The following is a 20,637-nucleotide window of genomic DNA, read 5'->3' on the forward strand; positions in this document are numbered from 1 at the left end:
AGGGAGGGTGATGATCAAGTTGGGGCATATCTGATAGATATGAGACTGATGACATAGACAGTTATGAGGGAGACTCTGATGATATGATAAAAAAGAGGAGGTTCCCTAAATACAATGAGGCAGAGATGAACAGAGAGTATGAATTTTAGGTAGGGCTAAAATTTAAATCACTTAGTCAATTCAAAGAGGCTGTTAAGGAGCATGCCCTATTGAATGGTAGGTACATTATGTTTCGAAAAAATGATAGGGTGAGGTGTAGAGTTGTTTGCAAAGGAAGAAAGAGAAAGTGCAAGTGGATTTGTTTTGTGAGTAAGGTCGGGGGTTCTGACTGTTTCAGGATCAAGACTTTGAATGGAAAACATACATGTGGAAGGAACTATAGCGGAAGACTTGCATCAAGTAGTTGGATCTCAAAGAAGATTGCCAACAACATCAGTAGAGGGGAGGAGATGAAGCTTGCGACAGTTATTTAGACTATCCAAGACAAATACATGGCCAATATCAGTGTTGGTAAGGCTTACTGGGTAAGGAGGAAGGCAAGAGAAGAGGTACATGGGCGGGCAATCCAACAGTATGCTAAGCTAAGGGATTACTGTGCAGAGATACTTAGGGCAAATCCAGGATCTAGACTGAGTATATTGGTTGATAGGCCTTCTCTTACACACCAGCCCTGGTTTATGAGAATGTACATGTGCCTTGATGCAGTCAAGAAAGGCTTCTTGGCGGGTTGTAGACCTATTATTGGCATGGATGGTTGTCACTTGAAGGGCGACCATAGACAGCAGCTGCTAGTTGCTGTTGGCAGAGATCCAAATAACAATTACTTTTCGATTGTCGTAGTTGTAGTAGAGGTAGAGACTAAGGACTGCTGGGGGTGGTTCTTGGAGATGCTGTTAAATGACATTGGACAATCAAGAAAGTGGGTTTTCATGAGTGACCAACAAAAGGTATCACTAAATTTTTTTCCCACTAATTTGATTATAACTCTGCTATGTATATGATGATATATGCAACTGGAGGCTTGTGAATATTAATCTGATATGTATATGATAATATATGCAATTGATAAGTTTGTGGATATAAATCTGAAATGTATATGATCATATATGCAATGGCTAAGCTTGTGAACATGAATCTACTAGGTTTGTGAATATTAAGCTGCTTCAAAATTTGATATGTTAGTGAACATTAATTTGCTATGTTTAGATGCTATATTAATCTGTTACATGGGTATATTGTCTTCTGCACTGAAACAATAAATCAGGGACTGATGCAAGTCTTTCAAGAGGCATTGCCAACACTGGAGCATAGGCTTTGTTTGAGGCATTTATATGCCAACTGTAAAAAAGTATATGGGGGGTGAAACTGTACTAAGGGACCTCATTCTATCTATTGTCAAAGCTACCTATGTGGAAGAATGGGAAAGAAGGATGAATCAACTAAAGGAGATCAACAGAGACTGTTATGACAAGTTGTTTGCTTTGGATCCAAAATTGTGGACCAAGAGTCACTTCACATTTCTGGCCAAGAGTGACATGCTGATGAACAACATCTCGGAGGTATTCAATGGAAGAATCCTAGAGGCAAGAGATAAGCCAATTCTGACTATGTTTGAATGGATTAGGTGCTACTTGATGACAAGGTTTGCAGAGAAAAAGAAGAAGGCAGAGAGGTATGAGGGCTCTGCTTTGCCAAAACCTAAGAAACGGCTAGATATCATTGTGGTTAGAGCTATGGAGTGGCAAGCTAAATGGGCAGGAGACCTGAAGTTTGAAGTGCACCATAAGAACATGATGATCATGGAAAGGTTTGTGGTCAATTTGATGGCTGGAAGGTGTAGTTGTAGGTTCTGGGGTTTGTGTGGTATGCCCTGTCCACATGCTTGCTGTGCTATCTTTGAGAAGGGTGACAACCCGAAAGATTATTGTAGTAACTATTACAGCAAGGCAGCATATCTTGCTACATATGGGCAGTCAATATCACCAATCAATAGAAAAAATATGTGGCCAAAGATACAATGTGATACCATCATCCCTCCAATTTTCAGAGTTAAATCAGGAAGGCCAAGGATGGTTAGGATAAGGGAACCCGATGAAAACAGAACACAAACAAAATATAGAAGAACTGGAATTTCTGTTACCTGCAGTAATTGTGGCCAATACGGACACAATAGGAGACTTTGTCCAAACCCTATAGTGACAGGTATTGGTTGCTAACTTATTTTGTTCATATGTTGAGGAACTATTATTAACTACTATTTCATTTTGTAGCTCCTGAAGGCACACAAGGATCTGATGCTGCAACTGGAACTGGAGGAGTTGATGCTGCTGCTAATAAACCTGGTGCTGCTGTTGAAGCAAATGGATCTGCAGCTACTCCTACTGCTAGATCCAAGATGGTTAGAGGGAGAGGCAGAGGAAGAGCAGCAGTAGGGATGGGCAGAGGAAGGGGTAGAGGGAGGGCTGCACCCATGACTGCACCAACATCAAGGCCTTCAAACACCCCTGCACCACTATCACAGCCTCCACAAATCCCTGCACCACCATCACAGCCTCCACAAACCCCTGCACCACCATCACAGCCGGCCACCTTATCCACACCAGCATCACTGCCCACCACCTTGCCTACACCAGCATCACTGCTCACTGCACCAGCATCTTAACCTTTGCCCAAGACCAAAATCTTTGGTGCGAGAAGAAGTGGAAGACTCAAAATTGGAGTTAGGAAGGCAACAAATCAGCCGCCTGAACATGTTGACCTCACACTTGATTGAGGTCGAAGAGAGTTTAGGGTTTCTTTTTTATATCTAGTGTTATGTAGGATTTGTGTTCACATGTGACTTTGCTTTCTTTATAGTTTGAACCACTGTTATTATGTGTTGTGGACTACTTTTGTTATATGGGTGAAAAACTGTTATGAGTGGGTGTCACATTTATTTTGTGGCTATCTAGATGTCCTCCATTATATAATGTAAAAAACAATGGTATCTATTATAATTCAATGCATCTTTTGTTTTACCTACTTTTTTCTCAGTCTCATACTTGTATGCATATTAAATAACAAAGGAACAACTTTCATTTAGAGAAATTAAACAACATTTCATATGACTTTATTGTACTCAACATAAACAATACACTATTGTCTTATATAGACTATTAGATTATCATAACAGCCATGCTTTCTATATCTTTACATATAACACTGCAACAATCAAAACACCTAATATCAAAACCAGCATAATTAGCATCTTGTATTACTTTTTTATACTATCTTCCAGTTTAGCAAATTGCTCTTCCACTGATCTCAGCTCAGCACATAACCTTTTTACACAGGCATCTATTTCTCCAACCTCTGCAATTAATCTCTCTAGATCCACACTTAATCTGTCTATCTTCCTTTCTTGTGCCTCCAATTCTCTAACCCTTCCAAGTACTTGCTGTGAACTGTTTACTCCATCTTCTCTAAATAACTTTTTTTTCTTTCCCATCAACCCACTCAAAAAACTTGCATCTCCTATTAGGGCAAGAAATGAATCTTCTGTTTAGATTTTTTGATGTACTTGAACTACGAAGAATCAGAGTGTCTCCACAAAAGCAACGAACCCTCATTTCCTTTTGCTTCAACCATCCACTCTTCTCATCTTCTTCATCATCAATCCACTTGAAGAACTTGCATTTTGGCATTCTCTCACAACCAACACACCTTCTTCCATGGCTTGCTACTGTCGAAGAAGACATCACAGCAACTGCCTCACCACAAAAACAAAGATGTCTCTTCTTGACGAGGGTTTTGGAACTACAAACTCCTGAAGATAACTGACTCTGATCCATGAGTATTGACATAGTAAGGGTAAGGGACGAAAACGGAGGAGGAGAAGTTTAAGGAAGAGGCGAAGAGAAGAGAGTTACAACTCAGAACCCTACTGAGTCTCGTTCATTTGTAAGGGGTAAGCAAGGGTTATAATGGTCAAATCACTCATTCTTAACGTTTTTTGTAACGTTTACTGTCAATAGGGACCTAATTGAAAAAAAAATAGGTGCAGGGACCCAATTAAAAGAAAAAAAAGTATAGGGACCTAATTGAAAATTTTGCAAAACTATAAAGACCAACAGAGTAATTAAACCTAATAATAATACTAATAATGTAAGAAAATGAACTTAAATTCTTTGTGGTCAGGATGTAAAAAGTTTTTATACAAGCGGTATAATTATATATTATCATGTAAACAAAAATAATTATTTTTTAACTGATTATAAGAGCTTAATTAGCAAAATATTCGTTGTTATGTATATGTATATATATCGAAACGAATTTAAAAAAAAAAAAAGAAAAAGAAAACATTACATACCTATGTCTAAAGTTACTTTCATGCAGTGACGGATTCAGAAAATTTTGATAGTGGGGGCACACATATATATATATATATATAATAATTTATATAATAAAAATATTATGTGTATATAAAAATTAGTTATCAAATTATTTATTAATCATTATGTATTTGTATATAAATATATGTATTGTTTAATTTATTTTTAATGTGTATTTTTTATTTCAATATATATACACAGGTAGTTATTTTCGATGTAAATATAACATGATTAGTTTTTATAATATCTAATTTTACAAATTAAAACACTAAAATAATCATGTATAAATAGGGTAAAATATATTTTTCGTCCTTAAATTTTGACAAAAGTTTTAAAAATATTCTTAAGTTTTATTTTATTTCAATTTTGTCCCAAAAATTTTCGATTTGCATCAAATATACCCCTGACGGCTAATTTTTCAAAAAATTTAAGATCGATTCAACAACAAAACTTTTGCCAAACTTCTGTCTTTTTATATAGGATAATGCTACATATTCATATTTTTTTGTTAACCAAGTCCAATCAAATTTGTCTAAGACAACAAAAATCAGTTATGACTAATATTATTTTAAGTTTTATTGTTTAACTTAGTTAGACTTAGTTCATAAAAAGACTTGGATGTGTAATATTTCTTTTACATATATATAAGTAAATACTTATTTAAAAATCTTCTTGTACAATTAGAAGTTAATTCTTATTGAGATTCATAGTTGAAAAAGTTCTTTTAATTAATGTAGTTACAGAAAAAAAAATTAAAACTAATATAAAAAAAGATAAATAATACTCTTTCGAGTTGATTTTTAAGAAAAAAACACAAATTCCATTTAAATTAAGAATTGATCATTCTAATGACATCTAATATGAAATTTTTAAATTGACTATGAAGTACCAAAAGTTGAATAAAAAATTATTGTGGGGTCAAATTTAATAATTTAGTGGGGACAAATAAATATTATTATCTTATACTACTCAAAAAAATTTCAAATCGTAATGGCGACGATTACCCACACACTTGTATACATACATCCGTCCCTGCTTTCATGGAGGAGCCAGGAGCCTTGCCATCACCCTGAATAATGTGAATGCCTTTGTAATGAGATGGTGAGGCCTTAGGGATCGAATATGGTTGCAAAATTCCTGATAGCACTCCAGAAGTTGTCTGCTTTTGACTTCACCTCAATTTCTGCCTCAAGCTTTCCAACAACATACACCAGCCATTCCTTATATCAAGAGACAGAATTGTTGTGACTTATGATGAGAACCTGCAACAAAATTTGCACATATATAATTAATAATGGAAACGCTTCAAGTGTTCCAAATATATATAGTATTGCAATCACTAGCTAATACAAGAAGTCAAAGTAGTTTTAGTGCCAATAATATTAGGATAAGTTTAAATATAGCTTTGTTTATGTGAAGTTGATAATTAAAAATCGTTAATTATTTTGCCAAATCATAGTGTGACACATCATGGAAGACCTAGTTGTGGGTAGGGATGGCAACACTACCCGAATTTGCGGGTACCCATCCCGCTCCTACCTGTTTGGGGCGGGTACCCGTTTCGCACCGGAGGCGGATTTTTAGCGGGGCGGGACAGGGTCGGGTTTTAGGTACTACCACCCCTACCTGTCTCGGTATATATATATAATATATAGTTTTAATATATAATATGTGTAATATATGTAAAATAATTAGCAAAATGATTGATAATATTGTATCATATTTAAAATTTTATTTTAATTTATGTTATGTATTTGATGATGGTTATATAAATTTTGAAATTTAATTTTATTTATTAGATTTTAATAATTATAGGGGTGGGGCGGGTACCCGCGAGAGCGGGTTAGGGTTCAACCATTTACTACCCGCAGATAGGAGCGGAGCGAGTTTTATGCGAGTTATTGTAAGACGGGACGAGGTCAGGTAGAGCGAAAATCCGCCCCTACCCGCCCCGTTGTCACCCCTGGCTGCGGGACGACAAGGTTAATTACTATAATTTATAGGATTAAATATAAAAATTAATCATACATAGCTATCTCATAGAGCTGCACATAGATCGGATAATATCCACATATCCGCAGTAATTATCTGCATCTGATCCGAATTTTACGGATATTATCCAATCCGCAGAGCCGTCGGATCAAATCGAATCCGATCCGCACTATGGTAGGATCGGATTGCGGATTTGACAGTGATATTCGCGGATCCGATCCGTATATCCGCACCTCTCATATAAATAGCATAGTTTAAGAAAGTAAATCCTAATGTGATATGAATTTTATGATATCTTATTTTTAATTTTTTATGTTGTACTTTAACTTAAATAATTAAACTTATATCTTGTGTTATTATTTTTCTTTTATTATTTAAAATAACTTTTATTGATAATATTTTAAGAGTAAATAATCTTAAACATGTAAAAAAATAGATTTTCTAGAACAAAAAAGGGCCTTACAACAATTTTTTTGAATTATACGGATATACCTGATATTCAATCAGATCCGATCCGCAAGTATGCTGATCGGATTGGATCGGATCCAACTTGAAAAAATACGGATATCGTATCCGATCTGATCCAATAAATATAATGCGGATTGGATAGAATTATAGACTATATCCAATTTGATATGATGCGTGGGCAGCCCTATATCTCACTTAGCTTATACAATTATTTATAAAAAACAAAAAAACAAAAACTTAAATTATTATAAAAGTAATCCATAGAAGACCATTTCTCTGGTCAAGTTACTCACTTCTTATATATATATATTTGTCAAATAAATCAAATATTTTTATTGTATATAGTCCCACGAAAATTTTGTACCTCTATAAATTATTTGGTCAACGCTAAATATGAGATGTTTCATTTTTCCAAAGGAGTTAAGTAAGGCCAAACATTTTTATTAGAGGCTTGACTTTACATATTATATATATACACTCACGTACGATACCAGGTCATCAGTCATCATTCATCAGGCATACAATAATAATTATTTGATTTCTAGCTGTTACGTGTTTAGCTAGTTAATGTACTTTGCCGATCTAATTAAGTGTTAGTTCAGGTCATTATTTATGTCTAATAAATTAAACCAACAGACTTTGTTAAAAAAATATGAGAAAGTATGGAAACTAATGTATTCAGTGTACAATGTATATAATGAATTTAAAAAAAAAAGCATTTTAAAAATTAAAAATTAGATTTTTAATTAATTATTTAATAATTATTTAAATTCAGATTTTAAAATTTTAAAAATTAGGATTAGTAGTTGAATTTATTCACACTAAATATGATAACTCTAATTTCATAATAACTGCTAGATCCCTTCCTTCTCGTGACACCGCACCCTCACCTTTGTCATTCCATCCCCTTCATACCGATCGTGCCACCATCGTTGCTGGAGGAGACTGTCGACATCACCGAAGCCAGTCTTCGTGCACCTGTTCATTCGTAGCGGAGACGGATCCATCCGCAGTCACACCCATGCCTCTCCAACACCCGTTGGATGTGCCGTTGCTGCCACAGCCACGCAGCAACTCTCGTTGGAGTGATGGTATCGGGATTTAGGACGGATCTGATCGGGATCTACTCGATCTTCGGTGCATTCGTGTTCGAATTGACTATTCCGAAAGGAGGATATTTCGCAGAGAGGCTGATAAATAGAATCGAGGACTTTGTGTCCGGATTGTTGCTGCCGCTGTACTTTGATTTAGATGCTGATGTTTGATTCACTAGTTATGTAGATGTTTATTTTAATTCTTAATTAGATGGTTATTTTGTTTGATTCAGTTTAATTATATACTGTTAACAAATGTTGGATGATTATTTTTGGTTTCTTTTTATTCTTTGTATTGGACCAAATTTAAAACACATTGTACACATAGTCAAGATTCTTCATTATCTTCCTAGCGGAGTTCAAAAAATATATATAAGTAACCAATTATATATGCAGCTAATTTGGGCTAACTTTTTAAATTTCAAAATTTTTTTTAAATATTTGTGCATTTGTCTTCTTCTTTCTCCTCTTTTTCTATCTCTTCTTTTTTTTTTTTTGTCAAATTCGCTCCGTAGAAGTCATCACTGTACGTCGCATGGCATGCCGCCCATCACCCGTGCACCAATTGTCTGTCGGCTTTTGCTTCCTCTACGTCCCATCACCCACACATTAGTCGTCTACTGGTAGAAACAACACATCTTTTATGATTCACAGCACACGAGAGAATGACTATCGCGGTTATGCCACAAAGAGTCTTTTTCTAAATTTTGGATATATTTTTTAGATTTTGAATAATTTTTTATTTAATTTTTAATATTTTTCATAATAATTTAAATTCATATTTCTTAAAAAAAAAAACACATGATATCATGTGAATAGATATTGTATTAGATATTATACCGTATCACATTTCATTCCATTATTTATCTACATAATTATTCTCGACGATCCTATTAGATGAATGAGATGTAAATCAACAGAGTATTTCACACGCATATATGATATATGTAAATGCAACATTATTCTTACACTAACACATCACATTATTGTTGCATATATATATATATATATATATATATATATATATATATATATATATATATATATATATATATATATATATATATATATATAACCCATTATAAATTTATTTGCTAAGAAGATAGTCATCAACATTTGGGAAGATCTTGTAAGCAAATTCTTTTATTAAAATAGGTTCAGGAACCTCTTGGCTAGCCTTTTCATACTCACACCACCATTTCACAATGCTTCCATTATTATCCCCCTTTGGTGTTACACTAATATATCCCTTGTAACTCTTCAAGTACTTAAGGAGGTCACCATCAATCACACTATAAATTATTGTCCTCTTTGCATCATCAACATCTTCAATCCTTTCTGTAACTGTCTTCACATCAAGTTCATGGCCTGGAAAGAGAGAGACCCAAAAAAAAAAAAAAGAATTATTGATGAAAAATACAAATAACATAAATCTCATTTTATTGCTTATTTTAAATTTTATTAATACTTGTCTAGAAAAGGTATAGTATATATATGGTTCTAATAATGCGTATAATTATATATTATGATGTAAATAAAATAATTAAGTTTGACTGATTATAAGAAGTTAATAAGCAAAATATTCTATGTTATGTAAATATATCAAAATTAATTAAAAAAAGGAAGACATTACATGCCTAAGTCTAAAGTTACTTTCATGAGAGAGCCCGGAGCCTTGCCATCACCCTGAATAATGTGAGTGCCTTTGTAAATAGATGGTGAAGTCTTTGGGAATATGGTTGCAAAATCCCTGATAGCACTCCAGAACTTGTCTGCATTTGATTTCACCTCCATTTCTGCCTCAAGCTTTCCAACAACACCAGCCATTGCTTATATCAACTCAAGAAGAAAAATAAGAGAGCGAGAGAGCGGGGGGAGAGAATTGTTGTGACTTATGAGAACGTACTAAAAGATTTGCACATATATAACAATGGAAACGGTTCAAGTGTGACCAATAAAAAGATTTTTATCGAAAATTATTATAACGGTTGGTTTAGTTGGTTTATATTGTAGTTAGTTTTTTAGATTTTTTTGAGTATTTTTATCATACTATATTCATTTTTTATGGATAAAATGTTAGTTTCATTTTTTTTTTATGAATAATGGCGAGTCCAAGTACGGACACATTTGGATGTTTTACATATTGTATGGATAATTTACAAATTAAAATTTTTTTATTAAAAATATAAAAAATTTAAATTTTTAATACATTTATTTTATATTTATTAAATAAAAAAATTTAAAACTTTTTATTAGTGATAAGCTAGCTTATTATATGTCTTAGGATACATATTAGCTAAATCTTTAATTTAAATAGTTGAGATTAAATGTAATTAATAAATAGTATACAATAAACAATGTATTTAATATATTCATTGAATTCACAAGAGAAAATACATTTAATGGTCATTGTATTTAAGTTATTATCTTTAATTTTTATTAAAATATATCTAATAAATAAATTAAAATAATTGGTTTCACATAATTATAAAAAATATAACATAATTTAAAAAAAAATCATATATAAACAATTTTTTCAAAAAATGGAATTATAATTAATAAAAATGTTTCACATTTTATTTTCTCATTAAAAAGGTAGATATTTGATAATTTTATGTCATTAAGAGAATAAAAAATAAGATATACATTCTAAATTATACAAATAATTTATACTATATTGTTACATTAATAAAAAAAATTATATAATAATTATTGAAATTTAAGAAACTATTACTTTTTTATAATATTTTAATCTAATAAAATTTAAAAAACTACTACTTTTTAATAATTTTTATTTATTTTTTCAATTAATAAGTCCAAAGTATTTAATACTTATTCAATCTAAATTAATCAAATGCAGTAATGTACATACTTGGTGTTAAATAGATACAGATTCTATAAATTTGAGCAAATAAGTTTAAACATTTTCGTTCAAATGTACTAACAAAAATAAGAAAATGTTGTGAAATAAATAAATAATTAAGGAAAAAGTAACAAGTAAAGAAATATAATTAGATAATAATATTAATCATGATTGATATATATATATATATATATATATATTATCGTATGAAAGAAACAAAGAAAGGAAGAGTTTTGTATATAAACAATATAAATAGAAAAAAAAATTGTTATTGATTGTAGTTGTGTATTGCTTCGTATCATACCCCTATTTAAATATATATAGGGTCCATATTTTTAACATTTATTAAATGTAAGTTTTCTTGGTAATATGAGTATTCTACCATGAAAATATTGAGCCACTCATGTTATTAATGGTCATCCACATCATTCATACTTATCACAACACTCCCCCTTGGATGACCATTTAGCATTATGCCTCATTAAAACCTTATTAAAGAAAAATTCAATGGGAAAAAACGTTAGTGAAGGAAAAAGAGTATAATATCCTTTGTGATGGGGACTGCCTCGTTAAAAATCTTGTCAAGAAAAATCCAATGGGAAAAAACCTGACCAAAGAAAAAACAGTACAGTCTTTCCCTCTTGTCGACATCATTTAACATCTCAAAATCGACGCACCCCAATATGATGTACCAATTTTTCAAAGGAGGATTTTGGGAGTGACTTTGTAAATAAATCTACCAGATTATCACTTGATTGCTGTTGGACATTAATTGTGCCTTGATTTTGAAGATTGTGAGTGAAGAAGAATTTGGGAAAAATATGCTTTGTTCTATCTCCTTTGATGTATCCACCCTTAAGTTGAGCAATGCATGCTGTATTATCTTCAAACAGGACAGTCAGAGCTATCTTTTGATCAATTAATCCACATGATGACATAATATATTGAATCAAATTTCTAAGCCAAAACACTCACGACTTGCTTCATGAATCCCTAGTATTTCAACATGATTAGAGGATGTTGCTGCAATTATTGTCTGTTTCGTGGACCTCCATGATATAGTTGTACCACCATATGTGAATAGATATCCTGTTTGAGATCTCCCTTTATGTGGATCAGACAAGTATCCAACATCTGCATAGCCAACTAATTGTGACTTGGATTCATATGGATAATATAATCCCATGTCAACCGTTCCTCGAAGATATCAAAAGATTTATTTAATTCCATTCCAATGTCTTCTGGTTGGAGAGGAACTATACCTTGCTAGTAAATTCGCAGCAAATGATATATCGGGATGTGTATTATTAGCAAGATACATTAGTGCTCCAATGGCACTAAGATATGGTACTTCACGACCAAGGATATATTCATTTTCTTCCTTAGGACGGAATTGATCCTTATTCACATCTAAAAATCTTACGATCATTGGGGGTACTTAATGGATGTGACATATCTATATAAAATCTCTTCAAGATCTTTTCTGTGTATGTTGTTTGACGAATGAAGATCCCATTTGTTGTGTGCTCGATCTGCAGGTCGAGACAGAATTTAGTTTTTCCAAGATCTTTCATCTCAAACTCTTCTTTTAGAGTTTTTATAATTTTTGGAATCTCTTCAAGAGTTCTACTGATATTTAAATCATCGACGTACATAGCAATTATAATGAATCCATATGCAGATTTCTTTATGAAAATATATGAGCAGATATCATCATTCTTAAATTTATTTTTGGTCAGATACTCAATAAGACAATTATACCACATTCGTTCAGATTGCTTTAGACCATATAAAGATCTTTGCAATTTAACTGAGTATAATCCCTGCGAATATTCATTGGATGGTTTAGATATCTTCGGTGCTTTAGGGACTTTCATATAGATATCACGATCTAATGAGCCGTATAAATAAGCTGTTACCACATTCATTAAATGCATATGTAGTTTATGATATGCGGATAAACTGACAAAATAACACAATGTTATCGCATCCACTAAAGGGGAATACATTTCTTCATAATCTATACCGGGTCTTTGTGAGAAACCTTGTACCACAAGTCGGGCTTTGTAGCGCACAACTTCATTTTTCTCATTTCGTTTTCTCACAAATACCCATCGGTATCCAACAGGTTTTACATCTTCTGGTGTACGGACTACAGGTCCAAAGACTTCACGTTTTGCAAGTGAGTCTAACTCAACCTTCATGGTTTCTTCCCATTTTGGCCAATCATTCTTTTGTCGACATTCTTCGACTGATCTTGGCTCAAGATCCTTACTTTCATGCATGATATTTAATGCCACATTATATGCAAATATTTCATTGACAATTGTCTTATTTCGGTCCCATATCTGTCTTGTAAAGACATAATTTATCGAGATCTCGTCATTTTCACAATTTTCAGGTACCTGAATGTCTTCTGACGTTAAAACTATATAAGAATTTTGGACAACTGCAGATGTCTCTACTATGACTTTTTCAACAGGGATCGTATTTACCTCTTTTCTTTTTTGAGAATTTTTGTCTTTGGAACCGACAGGCCTGCCACGCTTCTGGCGTGAATTTGCTTCAGTGGCTACTTGTCCTACTGGGACATCAATTCGAATTGGAGCATTTTCCGCTGGTATATAAGATTTGGTTATGCTATTTGTATCGAAAAATGCATCAGGCAATTCATTTGCTATTCTTTGCAAATATATAATCTTTTGAACTTCTAGTTCACATTGCCCTGATTGAGGATCTAAATGCATCAAAGATGATGCTTTCCAATTAAGTTCCTTTTCAGGAAGTTTATTCTCTCCCTCTAATGTTGAAAATTTTGATTTATCAAAATGACAATCCGCAAACCGGGCTTTAAATACATCTCCAGTTTGTATCTCGAGATACCTCACTATAGAGAGAGAATCATATCCAACATATATCCCCAATTTTCTTTGGAGTCCTATTTTGGTGCGAGGTGGTACAATGGGAACATATATCACACACTCAAATATTCTTAAATGAGAAATATTTGACTGCTGGCCAAAAGCTAATTGCATAGGAGAGAATTGATGGTAACTCGTTAGCTTCAAATGAATAAGTGCTGCAGCATGTAAAATAGCATGCCCCCAAGTTGAGGTTGGGAGATTTGTTCTCATAAGTAAGGGTCTAGCAATTAATTGGAGGCGTTTAATAAGTGATTCTGCTAACCCATTTTGTGTGTGAACATAAGCTACTGGATGTTCAACACTTATTCCATTAGCCATACAATAAGCATCAAATGCTTGGGAAGTAAATTCATCAGCATTATCAAGACGAATTGCTTTGATTGGATTTTCTGAAAATTGTGGTTTTAATCGAATAATTTGAGCCAGTAATCTCGCAAACGCCAGGTTGCGAGAAGACAATAAACACACATGTGACCATCTCGAAGATGCGTCTATTAGGACCATAAAATATCTAAAAGATCCACATGGTGGATGAATAGGTCTACGTATATCGTCTTGAATCCTTTCTAGGAATTCAGGAAACTCAAATCAAATTTTTACTGGTGATGACCTTAAAATTAACTTCCACTGAGAACATGCAACACAACAAAATTCACTAGATTTAAGAATATTTTGGTTCTTTAGTGAATGTCTATGAGAGTTTTCAATAATTCTCCGCATCATAGTTGTTCGCGGATGACCCAATCGGTCGTGCCAAATTATAAATTCATTTGGGCTAGTAAACTTCTGGTTTACAATGGCATGTGATTCAATTGTAATAATTTTAATATAATACAACCCAGATGAAAGTGAGGGTAACTTTTCTAATATAACCTTTTTATTTGAATCATGGGTTGTGATATACAAGTACTCATGATTTTTCTCATTCATTGTCTCAATATGATATCTATTTCTGCGAATATCTTTAAAACTCAATAAGTTTTTTAGAGACTTAGTAGACAATAGTGCATTATTTATATGAATTTTGTTCCTCCAGGAAACAAAATTATATCTCTTCCGGAGCCTTCTATCACATTACCCTGGCCAATAATAGTATTAACATATTATTCTTTTGGCACAATATGGGTAAAATATATATTACTTTTGAGAATGATGTGCAAAATTGCACTATCTGTAAGGCAAATATCTTCACCATATGTCTTTACCATTTTCTTCAAAAATAAATAATAATAAAATGAGTAAAAATATTTACGCAGTAAAATTATTTTCTTGATTGAAAATATTTTTCTAAGAAGTATAGTATATACTAAAAATTTTATTATTACTATTATCTTGGCACATTCAGTAATTTTGAAATTTAAATGCATAAAACTTAACAAGAAATTTCTTACATTATTTATTCACATGAATACTTAACAAACACATATTAAACTATTCCATCATTGATCAAATGACCAATATTTCCTTCAGGATCCTCAAAAAAATTAGATATATCATAATGGATGGTGAAATTTTTAATATTATTTGAAACAAAATTTGTTTCATTTTCTTTGTCGTCTTTTTTCAAAGATGCTTCATAAAGATCGACTAGGTGCCTTGGGGTACGACAGGTACGTGATCAATGGCCATTTCCACCACAACAGAAATATTTATCCTTAATTGATTTATTTTGCTCATTATTCCTTTCTTTATCCCACTTCTGGTGAGATCCTTTCTTGTGAACATAATTCATTTTTCTTCCATAATTTTTCTTATTACCCAAACCTTGCCATTTACCTCTTCTGGGGTTATGATTTGCCGCATTTGCTTCAAGAAATGGGGCGGCGCCAACTGGGCGCGCTTCATGATTTCTTAAGAGCAACTCATTGTTGCGTATAAGTAGGAAGTCGACGTGGAACAGAAAATAATGTGGCATCCCCTGTCTTTGTCATCTTAGCAACTCGCATATTAGGAGAAGGGGAGGTGAGCAATTTTCCTCGAGTCAATGAGGATTCAACCTGTGAAATAACCATTAGAATATGAAATTCATCCAATTTTTAGGTAAAAATAATGCAATGAGGTTTGAGGTTAAGCTAGCAAGTAAAAAATAGTTGAAGATAAAGTTTCAATAACCAAGGTTCCATTACCTTAGTCGGCAATGTCCTGCAGTAATTGCTGGCAAGGAAAGCTGTAGACTTAGCCTTGGTTCTAAGTTGAGGGTTGACAATGCACTTTCCTTTAATGTTGTTAAGTCGTGAAGATTGTGATGCCCGAGACAACCTCGATTCATGCTTATCTGATATAGTGGCATCATCTTCGACATCAGAGATATCAATGGTGACATCATTGTCGAGTTGTGCGGGGCTGCATCTCAACCTCTTTCTCAATGGTGGATCAGCGACTGGTGTCATCATTGGGTTCCTGTCTATACTTTGCTGAGTAAAATCAACGTTGCTGACTGAATCTTTGGGAGGTAGGTTTGTGTTGTACTCATCATGGTCTTTGCACTTATCTTCATTATGGTACAACTTAAACTCCATCACCTTGAGTGATCTCTCTATGTTTCCAGAAGCCTTAGTTAGTTCTTCCATAGACTTCTTTAGCTCTCCTAGCTCCTTCACATCTCTCCTCAAGTCCTGTAAATAAACAGCACCAAGGTCTACATTAATGGCTAATCAAGTCGGAAGTGGAGACTTATTTAAATGATTTTATTCCTTTGGATTATTGGATTAATATAATCTAATGGCTAACATACTTCAATTGCACGAAATAACTCATCTATAGAAATATTCTGCAGTTGCGGCGATGTCGGGTCTTGCGTAGGGGTTGCACTCGTTGCAACAAATTCCACACCATTTATACGCATAAAAGGGTCAGCTTCAAACCTGCAACCAAATATTAGAAACATTTACTATCACGTAAATATTGAAATTGATGAAAAGTAAATTTATTTACTTAGAATTTGAGACCGAATCAGGTGCAACTGCAGTGACATTCTCTGCAGTGGCCATTGAAATTGTAAAATATACTGCCGACAAGATTAGGTTGGTTGACAACAAATAGGATTTACAACTGGCTGGCCGTTATGAATTTTATAAAGGAACAATTACAGGAAACAAATCAAGTGAAATTAATTGAGATATCCCGAGATTTTATTACATTTAATTCAGAAAAAAATTTAATTCAATATCAAATACAGAAACTTGTTATCACATTAATGAGCATTCAATTTTTTAAAATACCTGGACGTTACTCTAACTGTTAAATTTTATACTTTAAATTTCAAATTTTAATATGTCCAATTTCAAAATTCAAATTTAGAAAACTGAAAAAAAAAGGGTGGTTACGGAAGTTGCAGTATAAATTCAACTCACATATATAAAAAAAAATTACTTTAATCTCAAGTATAAATTCAACAGTTGTGGTGGCGTTTTCCAAGGTAGGAGAAGAGCAACAGAAGGCAGCAGAAGAAGCTCGAGAGAATCTGAAGAGGCTTGAAGTTGGACTTGAGGAAAAACGCTTTTTTGGAGGTGATAACATTGGCTTTGCGGACATTGCTATGGCTAGCTTCCATACTGGATTGGAATAGTTGAGGAAGTTGTGGCCATCAACCTTATTGATGCATAGTCAATGCGCTTAACTCATGGTTCCGTACTTTTATTGACATTCCAATTATCAAAGAACTCATGCCTCGGCATAAATTGCTCCATCTCACACCAAGGCATCACATATATAAAAAAAATTTACTTTAATCTCAAGTATAAATTCAACACAACACACTAAATTTATGAATATTGTAACTTCTTTTTTCTACTTTAATCTCAAGTATAAATTCAACTCACATATGTAAAAAATATTTTACTCTACTATAAAATATAAAACTACTTTAACACATTTATTCTAACAAGTTTGGCTAACTCATAAGTTTAATTTAATGGAACTGCTTCCGTGAGCTCCTTTGAGCTAAACTCATTAATAGTTTAAGAAATTGGATCCATATATTAGTAAGTGGAATTTGAATAAATACTGATTTAACCAGTTGGCTCATAACTTGACTTAATGTATATATGCATGTGTATTACTTATTTGAGCTAATATATGTTATCTTCATTATATTTGAGCCATTTCTTAAGTTTAAACCAACTCTATATTTTTTATAAGCTAAATTTTAAAACAATCAGGGATATTTCTAGGACTTTTCATGAAGACATGAAGTAACTATTAAAATCAACCCAGTTACCATATAAGAAAACACCCTTCACTCATAAATAAGGAGATTTGATTCTTCTCATTAATGAACTCTTTAGAAAGAACTCTGACAGTTTTCTTATTATACAAGCACATGTTATATTTATCACAACTATCTCCAGAAGCATTCAAATTTTTAATACAAATTTTTTCACTCAATTCTAGTAAAACCAATTCTAGTAAAATCACTTTTTCTTTATTGTTGTCCTAACCATAGTGCTAACATTATTTTCTATATGGTATGAACATATTTTGAGCTATAAATAGTCTTCCTAGGATTCTATTTGCTTAATTTTTTCCATTAGTTTCACAATCATTTTCTCCGTAAGCATACAAACAATATCTAGGAGTGAATACAAGCTATTCGATGCATAAAATAGGACAATATATGCCATACTTGACATTAAATTGAGTAAAAATTGACATCATACATATTTACCCTGTTAAATAAGTTCAATTATTATCATTAAGTAACTCTTTTTAAAGAGATATGAGTATTTTTATGAATGTATTTTTAACATCAATTAGTTATTAAAAAAGTTTATCAACAATCCTTCACCCACTCCCTCCAATTAACAAAGTTTAATTATGTCCTGCTCAACCATAAGTTTCAACAACATTAAGAAAAATGCAAGATTATTTACTGACTTTTTTTGTTCCATGGCTAGATTTATTCTATTAGCTTATAGTTGGTCTCATACATGTCTTTTCATTGATCTTTTGTGAAGCACACCATCAATTTCAGATTTCTAAGCATCTTATGAAGCCAAACAGCCACAGCTATAGATCTATTGATGAAGAAGGTTAAAAAATTAAAGAAATTACAATAAAATATTTTTTTATGTTATTCTAAAAAATATAAAAAAAAATGTTGTAAGAAAAAAAGAAAAAAAAATGAAAACCTTATTTGGGGAAGTAAGGAACGACTTTGATGCTTGACAAATGGTTGGAAGTTGTGGGTCTCCTTTGAGGCCATTCTCTTCAGCAAACATTTTTTTCCTTTTTTTTCATGTTTCTTCTTTTTTGGGTCTCTGTGTATGTATGTGAGACAGCTTCGATGAAAAATACCTCCTCCTCGAAAAACATCACACGACGTCGATGACCATCCAGACGAGAAGAACATCACAAATTTTGGTGGCGGGGTGAGCAGGAGTGCGGAATAATGTCGATCCAGGATCTGACACTTGCATGCGTTCATGGGTAGTCTCGATCCAGACCCTGTTAGTTGCTGTTAGTGCCGGGGTTCATTGCAGTGGTGAAGAAGGGTTCATTGCAATGGTGAATAAGAAGAAGAAGAAGAAAATCAGAAGAGGAAGAGACCCATCTGCAAAACAAATAATAAGAGGAAGACAAATCCAGACCCTGGTAGTTGCTGTTAGTGCCGGAGTTCATTGCAGTGGTGAAGAAGGATTCATTGCAATGGTGAATAAGAAGAAGAAGAAGAAGAAAATCAGAAGAAGAAGAGACCCATCTGCAAAAAAATAATAAAAGATGAAAAGGTTTATTTGTAAAAACATTAAATATTAGGGAGTATTTAATAAAATTAAATATATAAATTTATATTTAATCTACACCATTAGATATAATATTAAAATGATCTAACAGTTTAAATTAAAAATTAGACTAAAGGATTAACGTTAGTCCTAAAGATAGTTGGGACCAACAAATCAGCTCTCGAATCACAAGATCCAAATTCTTCCATCAATTTCTAACTCTTATGAGTAAAGGTATGCTTTCACATTATGATATATTTTTCGTGATTCAATACAGATGATTTGGGTTATTGAAATTAATTTATTCCAACAAATAGTATCAGAGCCATCCATAATTTAATCATTGAAAATATTTGACTTTATTTTATTCGATCAATATACATACATATGCGTTATTTACATTACATATAAAATTGCTGCAAGCTTCGTGAAATTGTTTCCATATGCATCGTGTGTCATATGTATGTATATATATTAATTAGTATGTCTACTGATGCAGTATGATTTTTCAACTTATGATTAAAGACGTACTAATATGTATGTATGTTGATGGACATTAATTGTTTGGTTATACAATAAAGGTATATTTATATATGTATATAATTATACGATATTAATTTGGCAATTAATTTATATAATGATTAATTTTAATTTTAATGGATAAAAAAAAAATTCTTTTGGTACATGAATATGTTTTAGTTATAATTATGTTTTTTTTTAAGGATCAAAAGGATACTATTAAGATTTAATTCCTTTTGGAATTTAAATATTTTTTTGTTACATAAAGAAACTGGTAATAATTTGGATTAGTATACTCATCTATTTTATAAAGATTTGGTTTTAGAATAAATTGATTAAATATTATGCTGCCAAAGTAGCCTCTTTTGTGAAAATTGATTTATTCAAAACATAAGGATTGTGATGTTATGTAATTTCATGCGAATATTGATCAGCCCAAAGGAAGGCCTATATTTGGCCGAATTACATACACATTCATTGTAAATACATGTTTGGGTAACTAATTAAGAATAAAGTAATACTTATTATTTATGCGGACAATAATCGACCCAAAGGAAGTTTATTGTTTGGCCAAATAATAAGCATTGCACACTTTTGTTTATTTTCTATTAATTATGCGGTCAATAATCGGCCCAAAGGAAGGTTATTGTTTGGCCAATTAATAGAAAATATATGCGGTAATAAATA

General features: G+C 32.4%; 2 protein-coding genes and 1 pseudogene across 2 annotated transcripts; 1 reads left to right on the forward strand and 2 right to left on the reverse strand.

Moving 5' to 3' along the window:
- The first annotated feature begins 491 nt into the window (after positions 1-491).
- Positions 492-2,662, forward strand: LOC110270394 (uncharacterized). Its single transcript, XM_088507610.1, has 3 exons — positions 492-947; positions 1,350-2,202; positions 2,271-2,662. Exons 1-3 carry the CDS (start codon positions 492-494, stop codon positions 2,660-2,662), a joined length of 1,701 nt encoding a protein of 566 aa, XP_088363736.1.
- A 6,349-nt stretch (positions 2,663-9,011) lies between these two features.
- Positions 9,012-9,796, reverse strand: LOC107633831 (MLP-like protein 423 pseudogene; annotated as a pseudogene).
- Positions 9,797-15,573: 5,777 nt separating this feature from the next.
- LOC148572587 (uncharacterized) lies at positions 15,574-16,701 on the reverse strand. The gene is made up of 4 exons (XM_088507611.1): positions 16,646-16,701; positions 16,446-16,575; positions 15,838-16,326; positions 15,574-15,708 (listed from the first exon to the last, which is right to left on the reverse strand). Exons 1-4 carry the CDS (start codon positions 16,699-16,701, stop codon positions 15,574-15,576), a joined length of 810 nt encoding a protein of 269 aa, XP_088363737.1.
- Positions 16,702-20,637: the final 3,936 nt, after the last annotated feature.

This window comes from Arachis ipaensis, chromosome B3 (assembly GCF_059453495.1).
Source record: "Arachis ipaensis isolate K30076 ecotype BB chromosome B3, ASM5945349v1, whole genome shotgun sequence".
In the NCBI taxonomy this organism is placed as follows: domain Eukaryota; kingdom Viridiplantae; phylum Streptophyta; class Magnoliopsida; order Fabales; family Fabaceae; genus Arachis; species Arachis ipaensis.

Excerpts from the sequence above, each read along its gene's own strand:
- LOC110270394 (XM_088507610.1), top strand. The coding sequence starts at position 492 with ATGGCCAATATCAGTGTTGGTAAGGCTTACTGGGTAAGGAGGAAGGCA. Across the intron at positions 948-1,349 it reads TCATGAGTGACCAACAAAAG|TATATGGGGGGTGAAACTGT; the intron begins GTATCACTAAAT and ends ACTGTAAAAAAG. Across the intron at positions 2,203-2,270 it reads TCCAAACCCTATAGTGACAG|CTCCTGAAGGCACACAAGGA; the intron begins GTATTGGTTGCT and ends TTCATTTTGTAG.
- LOC148572587 (XM_088507611.1), bottom strand. The coding sequence starts at position 16,701 with ATGGCCACTGCAGAGAATGTCACTGCAGTTGCACCTGATTCGGTCTCA. Across the intron at positions 16,576-16,645 it reads GATTCGGTCTCAAATTCTAA|GTTTGAAGCTGACCCTTTTA; the intron begins GTAAATAAATTT and ends ATTTGGTTGCAG. Across the intron at positions 16,327-16,445 it reads AGTTATTTCGTGCAATTGAA|GACTTGAGGAGAGATGTGAA; the intron begins GTATGTTAGCCA and ends GTTTATTTACAG.